Source organism: Lutzomyia longipalpis, chromosome 3, assembly GCF_024334085.1.
Source record: "Lutzomyia longipalpis isolate SR_M1_2022 chromosome 3, ASM2433408v1".
NCBI lineage: Eukaryota > Metazoa > Arthropoda > Insecta > Diptera > Psychodidae > Lutzomyia > Lutzomyia longipalpis.
The window spans coordinates 19284494-19296226 of NC_074709.1; the positions used below are offsets into that span (position 1 = coordinate 19284494).

General features: G+C 34.7%; 1 protein-coding gene across 3 annotated transcripts; it reads right to left on the bottom strand.

The window, feature by feature from the left end:
- Positions 1 to 146: 146 nt before the first annotated feature.
- On the bottom strand, positions 147 to 7973 carry LOC129792494 (titin). 3 transcript variants are annotated; one of them, XM_055831588.1, is made up of 4 exons: positions 7818 to 7973; positions 6815 to 7259; positions 3577 to 4153; positions 147 to 744 (listed from the first exon to the last, which is right to left on the bottom strand). In XM_055831588.1, the coding sequence occupies exons 2-4, from the start codon at positions 6921 to 6923 to the stop codon at positions 471 to 473; spliced, it is 960 nt and encodes a 319-aa protein (XP_055687563.1). In that variant the 5' UTR covers positions 6924 to 7259; positions 7818 to 7973; the 3' UTR covers positions 147 to 470. The 3 variants fall into 3 exon arrangements, with proteins under 3 accessions (XP_055687563.1, XP_055687564.1, XP_055687562.1); XM_055831589.1 differs by having other exon boundaries at positions 147 to 782; XM_055831587.1 differs by lacking the exon at positions 7818 to 7973 and having other exon boundaries at positions 6815 to 7309.
- Positions 7974 to 11733: the final 3760 nt, after the last annotated feature.

Genomic DNA, 11733 nt, shown 5'->3' on the forward strand with positions numbered 1-11733 from the left:
ATTTGAAACTTCACTGAAAATGTCTGTGAGACTGCTGATAAACCCACTTGATGCACTCTCCCTGACCCAAAGAAATAGAAAACTATAAAGATGATTCTTCGAATGGAAAAGTTTTGTCATGGTTGTTCTGGCTAATCAATTGAAACTTTTCTTCGGTTCACGTCCACTTTATTTTATTTTCTCATTTAGTGTTGCAAGTTCTATTGACAAAAAATATACACAATTATGTAGTTTTATAATTAATTATTATGTAATCTTTGTTTTTTCTTAAAAAATCTACCTTACACACATTCACCTTAACAATGTGATATGGAAAAGGTATTTCTTGAGGAAATTTTACAGTGTGCTTCATCTGTTGGATTTATCGAATATTTTCTCTTATCACTTCTAGATATTTCCACGGCGGTGGCATTGTCTCGCGCGGGTGAGCTTATGGGGATGGCAGGAGGGGTGGGAAGGGGGATTGTGGGCTAAATCTCAATGGTGTCCGTGTTGAGACTTTCGATGCTTGCGGACTTGGAGGAATGCGTGAGGGGAAAGGGCTTCCTGAGTATGGCATCTGCCAAGCGTTCCCAGGCGGTGAGCTGTGGTTCCCTGTCGACCACAGTCACCCTGCACTGCCCACCGGCGTCTGCAAGCCCGTGCGATGAAGCTTTTGTGGGTGAGTTAGCGAGCTTTTCATTCATCATGTTGCCAATTAATTGTTTTGTGTCTTGTGTCGTGTCGTGAAACGCTGTTGCCCGCCTAGAGGATGTTTTATGGTCTGTTTTTAGTGTTCATCACTGTTCAGAAAGTATACAAAACGATAAAAATTTCTTCATTGGGTCTTCCACTGGAGCTTTTTCTTTTCCCTGCCTTTTTACCCACCCACACGCCCTCCGGGGTGATCATAACAATTTTATTTTGTGTTCATGGAATGCAATAAATATGCCAGTGGAAGTCAATGAAAAAAAAAGTGAGTGATAAACCGAAAAGTGCCACCATCATTAGCGCGATGGCGTACAAATTAATGATCATTGCCCTCTTATCCACAAAACCGCCATGCTCGGAATGTGCTTTTCTCGAGCTTTTTTGTTGCCTCCCTTTGGTGGTGCGAAAGAATCATTTGAATAACCATCGACCCTTTTTCCCGCAGCAGCTACACACCACTCCGGCTGCTTGAAAATGTTATGTAGGTAGGTAGCAAAAAAAAAAGAACAGTGAATTTTATGACCAAACACTTCTAGTTTTCACTTCCGGTCTCTGCGGTAAAGGTGGAAATCGATTTTCCGCCCTCAAATGTGAGACGAAGGTGAAAGTCAAAGGACTCTCTTATCGAAAGTTCTTCAAGAGTTCAAAATCAAGGGGTTTCTAACCCTTTTTTTGGGGGCACAATCTAATTATTAATTCATTGTTGAATTGAATTAGTAATGAATGATTTATAGATTTATGAAAAACTTAAATCAAAGACGATGTTTTTTTTTGTGAAAATTTTCACTTTTCTGAAGGAGTCTATTCACTTTTGTTCGTATTAAGATACTTTTTTAAGCTTTTTAATGATACAGGATCAAAGAAATCATAGGGGAGAGCGGGGTTAAAAAGTCACTAAAGGGTTTAGAAAAAGCTCAAAATATAATATTTCCCAAACAGATAAAGCGAAATGAATAGCTCAATTCTTTAGGATATTTACTGCCCTACAACTCTTTCTCAGGTCATTTTGTTATATCTAGCTAGGAAATATGATATTTTCGGCTTTTTCCAAACCCTTAAGTGACTTTATTAGCCCCGCCCTCCCCTACAAAAAGTCAGCGAACCTTCAAGAAAAGCCAACAAGATTTTCAATATTTTTATGATTTATTTTGAAAAATAAAAGAAAAAGTATTTGAAAATTATGATTCGAGGTTGCTAACCTCAAAAGTTTGACATTAATTTTCTCTCAAAAAAACATTTTTCCAAGTTTTCTATTGACGAACTTAAAGTAATGAAACTTATCTATACACAGACGTAGTAATTTATCACGAAATGTTAAATAGATTTTAATTCTGTGTCGATTGGAAAAAGTAGAATTAGCCACTTTGGCCAGCAAAATCCTCCCGAGTTAAGGAGGGTTTACTGCCCTCCGTGGCCAATTCGATTATTTAAATAGTCAAAAAATAAAATTTATTTATCCTATCGTGATAAAATTTTCATCCATTGTGTGATAAGAAATTTAATTACTTAAAATTCATCGAAAGAAAATTTGAAAAAAAAAACATTTTCTTTTGACAAAGTTTTAAGCTAGAAATATTGGGTCCTTTAATTGTTAAGAGCATAAAACATATGCATCTGTGCTTCAATAGCTTATAATTAAATTTTCAATGCAAAATATCGTTATTTATTGAAGCACTTTCTGATCCAAAAATCAGTAAAAATTGAAAGATATTTTGGGCTTTTCTTGAATGTTTTTAAGTCCATCATTAAAAAAACTTTCTTCATTTTGTATTTATTTAATAAAGATATTGGGCCTGATTCAGCGACAAAGAACAGAGGTGAATAGACTCCTTTTCAAGCATAAACTTCAATGACTTCCATGTATAACTCATAAAGAATTTTCACATAAATATAACTCAATATTATTCTAAGCAGAGTGACCTTTATTTCCAATTGAATCTTTAGAAAATTATTTGTTGACCTCCTTAAAAATTATTTTAAACCTTTTAAACCTTTTAGACAGTCAAAGGTCAATAATTTCTCAAAAAATTCTCAAGTAGATGAACAGAACCCTCCACCGAAGGCATTTAAACGTTTTTTTATGGATCTTTTAAACCCCTCGCCTTGTAAAGGAAACTTTTACGAATTCGAACTTTCTATATATGTTGAGAGCAAAGCGGTCAAATACCTCAAGAGGGTGGCTTTTTCAGAAAGTCAGAAGAAAGTAATAAATTTCTAATTATTTCACCTCATGCAGGTTTCTTTTCCAAAGAGAAAAAAGGAAAAAAAAAGAGTGAAAGTCTCGCACATTGATATGACGGATAAGATCACGAAACTCATACTCCGCACCATGGTGCTCACGTAAATCCCCGCCCCCATGGTGGGGGTGGAAGGAGCTCCAAAAAATATATAGGAATTTATGATGAAATATCGAATTAATTTGTATTGTTTCATGTTTAGATTGGTGTAGCGTGTGGGGGTGTGGGTGAACTTGAAGTGCGATTGTGACTCTTTTGGTATATAGCATAGAGTGGATTGGATATGTAATCGATTTGGTGTAGCCATGTGTTGGCGCGGGATAAAGTGTGCCTCCATCGGTGGTTGTTGTTGGTTGTTTTTTTTGGCAAAGCGGGCAAAGCTAAAAGCTATAATATCGCAAATAAAGACCATCCCCTTTTATGCCATAAGTGGGTTGTGGAAAAGCCAAAAACAAAAGACATTTGAGACCTCTTTTTGGTGTGAAAAATATCTAAAGAGAAAATGCTATATTCGATAGATTTTCATTACAGATCGATCGATGCCGTCGGTTGGAAAGTGGTGTTGAATTGCTGAGGAGTGAATTTTTGCCGTATTGTGGGGGGTTGTGTGTGGTTTTTTTTTTTTTTGAGAAGGAAATCCCTTACTCACTCTTGTGCCTTTGTCTCGGATGGCGCCGATGGTTCCACTTCCAAGTCTTCAAGCTGCATAAGGGTGGGTTTTGGGGAGGGAGACTTGGTATCTTCATTGGTCTCGAGTATCCTCTCGAGTTCCGGCTCAGGTGTACCCGTCTTGAGGCTGTCGATTGAATGAACAGGTGTTTTGTCCGCAACCTCATCCGCAATCTCCTTCACAGCATCCTCAACAGCATCTTTAGCACCCTCGAGACCATTTTGTACTTTGCTCGCCACATCCTCAACACCATCAGTTATCACATCCTCCGTCTCCTTGATGAGCTCATCTGCCATTTTGTCCGCCTCATCCGATAAACTCTGAACACGCTTCATCATTTCCGTCTTCCGCTCCTCCAGATTCTCCATTAGACCATTTGGTTCCTTCAGTGGAATATATTTGCTTTCCGTAAGATCCTCCACCATCAAGTCATCCCCTTTGTTCTCCTCCTTTCCACCCTTCAGTGCACTTTCCAAGTCCTGCCCCATTCCATGCATAGTGCCAACAACTGTGTCCTTAACGTATTCCACTGTGTCTGTGATTTTGCTGTTAACATCTGCACAAAGTACAAAATAAGGAGAGGATTATAATTCAATTTGTACAATCTGACTTGAAAATCAAATTAATACCGAAATATGAGGAAATTCTCACAGATGACTGATAAGTTAATTTCCCCATAAATTTCAGGGAAAGTTTATTCTTGAAAATTCCTTTGAAATTAATCTCAAAATTGAAGCTAAATTGAAACCAATTCTTACTGGAATTATTTGTGGATTTTCACAATGAGGGGTAATCTAAAATATTTTAATTAACAGCCCTCAACATGCTTTCAAAAAGGCCTTCGTTTATTTATTAATTTTTTTTCAATGCTTCCAGGTATATAAACGTAAATTATAATATCAATTTTGTAACATGAGTTCATTAAACATTTTCACATTTTGCTGAACAATTCAGACACGAAACCCGCCCCACATACAATGCCTCGGGGGGGCGCGTGAATAGCGCGTTTTGATGTTTTAAGCATCCCCACCCCCCGTGTATCCTCTTGTTCCCCGGAAAATGTGTAAATTAATGGAAAAATTTCTCTTAATAGGGATTGTTGAAATTACTCATTATCACTCCCTAAAATGGGTGTTGTCTGCTTGTACGATCATTTCTTCCGCTATCGTTTCAAAAACAGGGTGTGTGTGCACTTGTAGAAATTGATTTTATAATGAGGCCATAATTTTATGATAATTTCCATAATATTAATTAGATTTTGTGCAAATTTTATCGATAAAAATTCATTTAAAAAAGTTTTATTAAACTTGTACTAACTATTGATTAATTCCATAGAAAAAAAGTTTGTTGAACTTTTCAATTAATTCATTCGAATTAATTAACTAAAACAGATGAAATTTAGCACAAAAAATGCTTATATACATTTTAATTCTCAATTTAACAGGTGCCATGCTTATGTATATACATAATTTTCACATGGACGCGGGGATTTCAAAGTGCGTAACCCTGGTATTTCCTATCGTGCCGGGTGCTTTAAAAAAATATGCAAATTTAAACACTCTAACAGGTTAAATCTGCGTGGCTGCGTTGGAGGTCGTATATATAGGCGATGGGGATGAAATTGTGTATAATTATTTATTATTATAAGTATGAGGAAAATCATAGCACCAACCCTCCCATACAAATTACCGTCTGTAGCGTCTGTTAGTCCTTCTTTAAAATACAATTATGTAGTTCGATATGAATACTAATTAGGTAATTTTTAAAGATGAAAATATTCTTACAGAAGGAGCCCGGCGGGGACAAACAAGAATTTCACATTTTGTGTGATAAGATTGTAGATAGATTAAATGGAATTTAAATATAAAATTCAATGAGATTTAAAGATTATGGGCAGTGCAGCGAGGCTGTAGTGGCACTATAGAATACTTTAAAGCTTTAATTCTAACATAAGATTTATTAACATTGAACCAACATTGATTTAGTCGATTTTGTGCAAATAAAACTTTTCATAAAAGAATTATTAAACACGGATTTCGGTCAAGATTTTCTGGTTGGAAGATATAACTGATTGGCCATTAATAAATCTTGTGTTAAATGTGAAGATTTTTTTGTTTCTTTGAAGTATTTTAATACATATTTGTCGAGGTAATTTTAAAAATGTACACAATGTCCGATTTCAAAACTGATCAGAAAAGAAAATCCCTTAACTAATTTTCTAGAAATTTCACTCACAATCAGAAAAAACTTTAAAATTCTTCCTTTAACCGAATTCATTTGACTTCAATTAAAATTAAAACTTTTTACGCACTCAAAGGAACGAAAAATTGCCAAACATACAAAACATGAGCAAATCTGGATTCAATTCGATTCACTTAATACTCTGAAGAAGAACTCAAATTGTCCGAAACATCGACTTTTAAATAAAATTCTTAGAACCAGAAAATTCTGACTGAGAATCAGAGTTTAACTGTTTTTCCTTTCCCAAAAGTCCACTTAGCTTCTTCTCTGGATGTGAAATTTTGATTTTGAAAAACTTAAAAAGCTCTCAAAGCTAAATTCGTCTTTTTCCATAACTTTCAAAGTAGGTAATCAAAATCGACTTAGCGCTTAATATTTGACAATCTCTCAAGTATTTGAACAGCAGGTAGGCTCTTGCCAAACATGCAAACTTAATTTTTTTTGAAAATTTACTATTAACTTGTTTTGAATCTAAAGCTTTGGAAATTAAATTAATAATGGAGCTTTCAAGAAAACTAAGCATAGCAGAATTCTGTACTAACAAAAAAATATTTCAATTTGATAAAAAAAAATTAATTGTTCCTAAAATTACTTTTTATTTTTGATTTCCCATTAAATTTCCTCAAATAACTATTTACCTATATAGGTACCGTAAATCCCTTTAGTTTCCTATTTATGGGATATCACTAAAAGCTTTCACGCGCTTTTGAAATATTCTTGTTTTTTTTCTCATCGTATGTGAGAAAGAAGTACTGCTTGACCTGAAAACCTCAAAAAGGCATCCACCTGGTGGGTTTTTAATGACTTCCTACACCAATTTCTTTTCCGTGCCAACATCAAATTACTTGGGAAAAATACCCCTCAAGAACCACACACTTTTCAGAGCCCTCTCACAGAACCTGTGATTACTCGATGTGCACAAACCTTTATCATGCAATAACTTGAGAATTCCTTTTTTTTTTCTAGTCTTGCTCACCATTTATCACTTCTTCGCCGGTGTGCTTTATATCATGGGCAGCACTCTTGGCCGTTCCCATGATATTCTCAGCTCCATTGGCGAGTGGTGAGGAATTTGCACAGCCCATCTTTGTTGGTTTTTCTGTTGTTGGTGGTGGTGTGTGAGTCTTCTGAATCTCTCTTAAGTAATCTTAACACATTCACACTTTATGGTGCACCAAATTAAGGATCTTACTAAAGCACTTTTCCTTCCACAGCAATTAATTTTAAGGAACACTTTTTGTTTGTTTTGTTTGGTTTTTCTTTTTTTTAATAACCGTAAGGAAATAATTGACTCTGTGGCGTGTCAATTAAATGCACCCAACATGAGCTTTTATGACGTGTTGGGGTCGTGGCTTTTTTGTTGTATACCCTCCAGTCCACTTTCCTGATGGTTCAGTGTGATTGCTAATGTTCCCAGTGACCTGGAAAAAGAAGTGGAAAAAATTCCCAACCATTAATTTCTATGTACGGAAAATTCATACGTAGGAGAGAGCTTTTTCTAAGTTCCCGTTCTTCTTGATTGATATCTTTTGGCGTTCCTTTTTTTCGTGAGCCAGGCCTTTGAGACAAAGTTTTGTATAATAGAAGAAAAACTCCGTGTAAGACTTCCGCAATAAACTGACGTTGATTTATAGACAAATATACGTGTGTACATATATTTCATTAACCTATTTTTTTGCTTCTTAAACCTCTGACGCCTTTTTCTTGGTTTCTTCGTTACAGTATACCTTAGTAGGAACATAATACGTAGGTATAGGTATGGAAGGATTATAGAAGTTTCTTACATTGCCAGAAAAAGCTCAAATGTTGTGAGAATTATATCAATGAATTAAAATCCCCTTAAGCACTTTATAAAGTTTTCCTTTCATGCGGCATTGAATTGACTTCATCCCCTTGCACCACAGACATCATCATCCCACAACAGGGGAGCAATTACAAAACCCATAGAAGTGTAAGTCCAAAAGTTTGGTAAAATTTACCTGTGAGAGCAGCAGATATATCCACAACTGCAAATTCGCTGAAATATTCAGTGGGCAGTAGTTTTCCCATTGAATGTTGAGTGGAAACTTTCACTTCACAAGAATATGAGAGAAAATTTCGGTTCACCTGACTCGCAACACGGTTCCACCTGAACTGACCAGAGGCCGAGCAATTTTCCAACATTTACGTGAAATGAGCACGCTAGTCCTTTTTCCCCATCGCTTTACCTCCGGGTGGCTTCCATCGGTTGTTCTTCGTTGATGATGGCCTCGTGGGTATGAGGTGTGCCCCAACAATGGGGACCAAGAATAGCTGGGAGACGGAAATCCACCCCTTTTCTTTCCCCCCATGCCTCCCCCCAACCCGCTGTGACTTTTCCTATACATACGATGAAGTAAGACTGCTGGAGGGTGGGCTTCTTTCCATACACATCGTTTCGTCATCAACTTTCGAATGGTGGTGGCACATACAGAGTTGAGAGGGTGCAGAGTTTGCCGACACAATGATAAAAATAGTTTGGTTGGAAAATTAATGACGGCCAAAATTATCACCGTCTAATTAATGCTCCTGCGATGATTCATAAAATAAAATTCTATAAATATAATTTTATATCACCGAAGGATATTCTCATGTAAGAATTTTTTGAGCTCATTTCTCGTGCATTAATCTCATTAATTTATTTATAAAGGTGTGCTTAAAATATTTCAAAACATGAGAATTTCCTCAACCTAGTTTTGAGTTTACTTTTAATAAATAAATAACTTTTCGTCCTAGTTTTAAGTTTTTTTTTTATATTTATTTTTTAAATAAATAATATCCCCTTTTGCAGTTCAGAAAAATGTTTTCTCCCTAAATTGGGTAAAATTCTTTAATAAGTTTGGCTTAAATTTTCTTTAGGCCTCCCTTTTAATTTTTTTAAAGTTAGGTCCAAGTTTGTAAAGTTAGATTTTTTATTAAGCTCGGCTAAAGTTCTTAAACATAGATCTAAATTTTTTAAGCTATACTTAATTATTTTAAGACAAGCCTTAGTTTTCTATGAACATCGCTATTGTTGTTAATGCCAAACTTTACGATTTTACGCCAGGATTAAGTTTGTTTTTTTTTTTTCAAAATTAGGTTTAAAATTAGGTCCAGTAATGAATTAGTCGCAATTCAAAGTATCCTAACTTTGAAACCTCATATTTCTAACCCAAAAAACTTAAGCCAAACTTTGAAAAGCTAAAATTTGACTTGAAAAAATTAATTCGGCTTAAGAAACGGACTAAGCGGAATTTTTGATAATGCAGTTCATCCATGATTTAAATTTGATATTTATGTTTTAAAATAAAGCCTTTTTAAATCATTTTAAACTGCTTTTAATTATTCAATAATAAAATTATCTATTTTGTAATTAAAATGTTTTTCGTTACATCTTTATGTAAATTTTAAAACTTGATTTTTTTTAATGTTTTGAAATTGACAAATTGCTCTACACCTGTACTTTTCAGGAACATTTTGTCAAATATTTTAAATTCAAATATTTTCTCATCTTTTGATTTTGCAAAATAATAAACAAAATAAAAAGATTTTCCACTTATTTTCATGAAAATTTATCCCGAAAAGTTTCTCTCAGTGCTAAAAATCCCTCGTGAAAATTCTATCCTATTTAACTTTGTTTAATTATTCGTTAGATATTATGTTTATTTTCTACCTCCCTTTTCGAATTCCTTCGTGTTCCTTTTTGCAAGTAATATTTTGTAGTTTTCTGAATAAGAAAAAAAAATGTTTCATTCGACAAGAGCAGAAGTCAATATCCTCTTCAACGAGCTTTTCGTCCATTGTTACCTGACACGAAATGCCGAGGATTCAACAAAAGGAAAGAACACAGAAAAATTATTTAATTTACGTGTTGGTGTGAAGGTGAAAATTCACTGAATATTTAATAAATGTGTTTAGTTTTTTACTCTCTCTCTCAAAAGAGAAGATTCCCATGTGGGAAAATCCAATGGGAATCTGTAGGGAGTCCTCCTTGGTGTAATGGCTTAAGGTATAAGAATAATTTATCATGTGTGTGGGGGTGATGTAGAATACCGCTTCAAATAGATTTGGAAATTAATCTTCAACCATCTTCAACCAGTCATTGTGTATTTTATCGAGAAGCGAATCTTGAGTAAATAGCCTCAAGAAATTCCTTTTGGAACCTCCTAAGTCCACAAATATGAAGCTTCTGCGCTCATAATCCCTCCAAAACTGTTGCTCAATACCACCCCCTACTACGCTCTTTCCCTTGAGACAAATCACAAGAGTTATCGTTAGCTATTCCGATATTAACCAATTATCCCGCACAGGCCCTGTGGTGACAAATGGTATGTCACCAAAAGTTTCACATTTGTGCCAACTTACTTCATGCCGAGGAGGGGTGAGGGGGTAAAGCAAAGCTATATTTGGGGTAGGATTAGTAGAGAGAATGGCGCCCAAAATATTGTCACGATTTGTCCTCGGAATAGCAAATTGAGGAAACGTCACAACTTTGCATCACTATTCCTTGTGACGCTATCAGTCCACATTAAGCACGAAATCTTCAGGCAACCCGAGCTTTTGTGTCCCTGAAACTTCCAACCAGCATTTTCCAACAATTCTTGACATTTTAGTAGCTAATTAAATCATTGGGTGATAAAAAATCACATTTGCACGTGATGTGGAATTGTGACGTGTGCATTGCGACTAGTGGGAAATGGTTTTACGCGACTTTCTGCACACACTGTTAGAAATCGAAGAAAGGATTTGTAGCTTATAGGATTTTGTGTGTTAGAAAACCCCAAAGAGCTTTGTGAAGCATTTAAAAGTAATAAGTTTGGCGTAAAAACTATTTAAGTTGTTCGTTAGAAAAATGTTCGATTATTCGGAATAATTCGATTTACTCGATAATAAAGGAGAATTAAGATATTCTATTTAAGAAAATTGTGAGTATCGAGAAAGCAAACTTTCAGAATGAGGAAACAATAATTTTTCCATTAAAAATGAAAATAAAAAATCATCTTTTTGTTCTAGGGGTGATTTTCTGTGGGGTTTTATCTGAATTTAATTAGATTTTTCATTAATTGCATCGGCATTATTGATTTCCATCAATATAATTCATTTCTGACAAAATCGATAAAAATCGTTTTATTCTGAAATATTCATTAATATTTTTTTAATTAGAAAAAATATTATTCAAATAATTGCAAAGTTATTGGCACTTATTTATTTTAATTAGAAAAATAAAGAGTGGATCAAACAGGTTTTTTAGTCAAGTATTCGTTTAAAACAAATTGCAATATTCGATTTGTTGATAATAATTCTGAATTTTCCTTTTATTTAATTTGTCAGTGTATAGCAGGATCTTAGAAAATATGGCAAAAAATATTCTAGAAATAATAGATTTAAAAAATCTATTGCTTTTATTAATTCCTAATAAAATTTAATGATTATTAGAAAACGAGGTAAATTGTCGCTTCGCTCCAATTTACCTCGCCCCGCTTCGCGGGGATTTGTTGCGCTTCGCGCAAATTTTAGAGGAAAAAAAATTGTGATGGTTTGATTGAGGCCACTTATAAATCCCGGAGAAAAATTTTGCAAAGAGAAGAAATCAATTTCATACAACACTTTAGGCGCCAAATTCAAAAATTTGCAAAAAATGCATGACTTTTATATGGGGGCTACCTGAAGGGGGGCTTTGGGGGGGAAATGAATACGGCCATCTGAAACCGCCTGTTATAAGGAGCCTCTGTACCAAATTTCATCGCGATCGGACAAACGGTGTGGATTTGTATAGAAAAGTCGGAACGACGTTCACCAACAAACAGGCCTTTCTTTATTATATAGATATAATTCAAAACGTCGCTGAATTAAATAATAAATTGAATAATTTATTCCCTTTATTCTAATGTAAGTTTT

Bases quoted from the DNA above. Each gene is read 5' to 3' on its own strand.
- LOC129792494 (XM_055831588.1), bottom strand. From the start codon at position 6,923: ATGGGCTGTGCAAATTCCTCACCACTCGCCAATGGAGCTGAGAATATC. The intron at 4,154-6,814 runs GTGAGCAAGACT...TACTTTGTGCAG, and splicing joins CGGCGAAGAAGTGATAAATG to ATGTTAACAGCAAAATCACA. The intron at 745-3,576 runs GTGAGTAAGGGA...AACATCCTCTAG, and splicing joins TCCGAGACAAAGGCACAAGA to GCGGGCAACAGCGTTTCACG.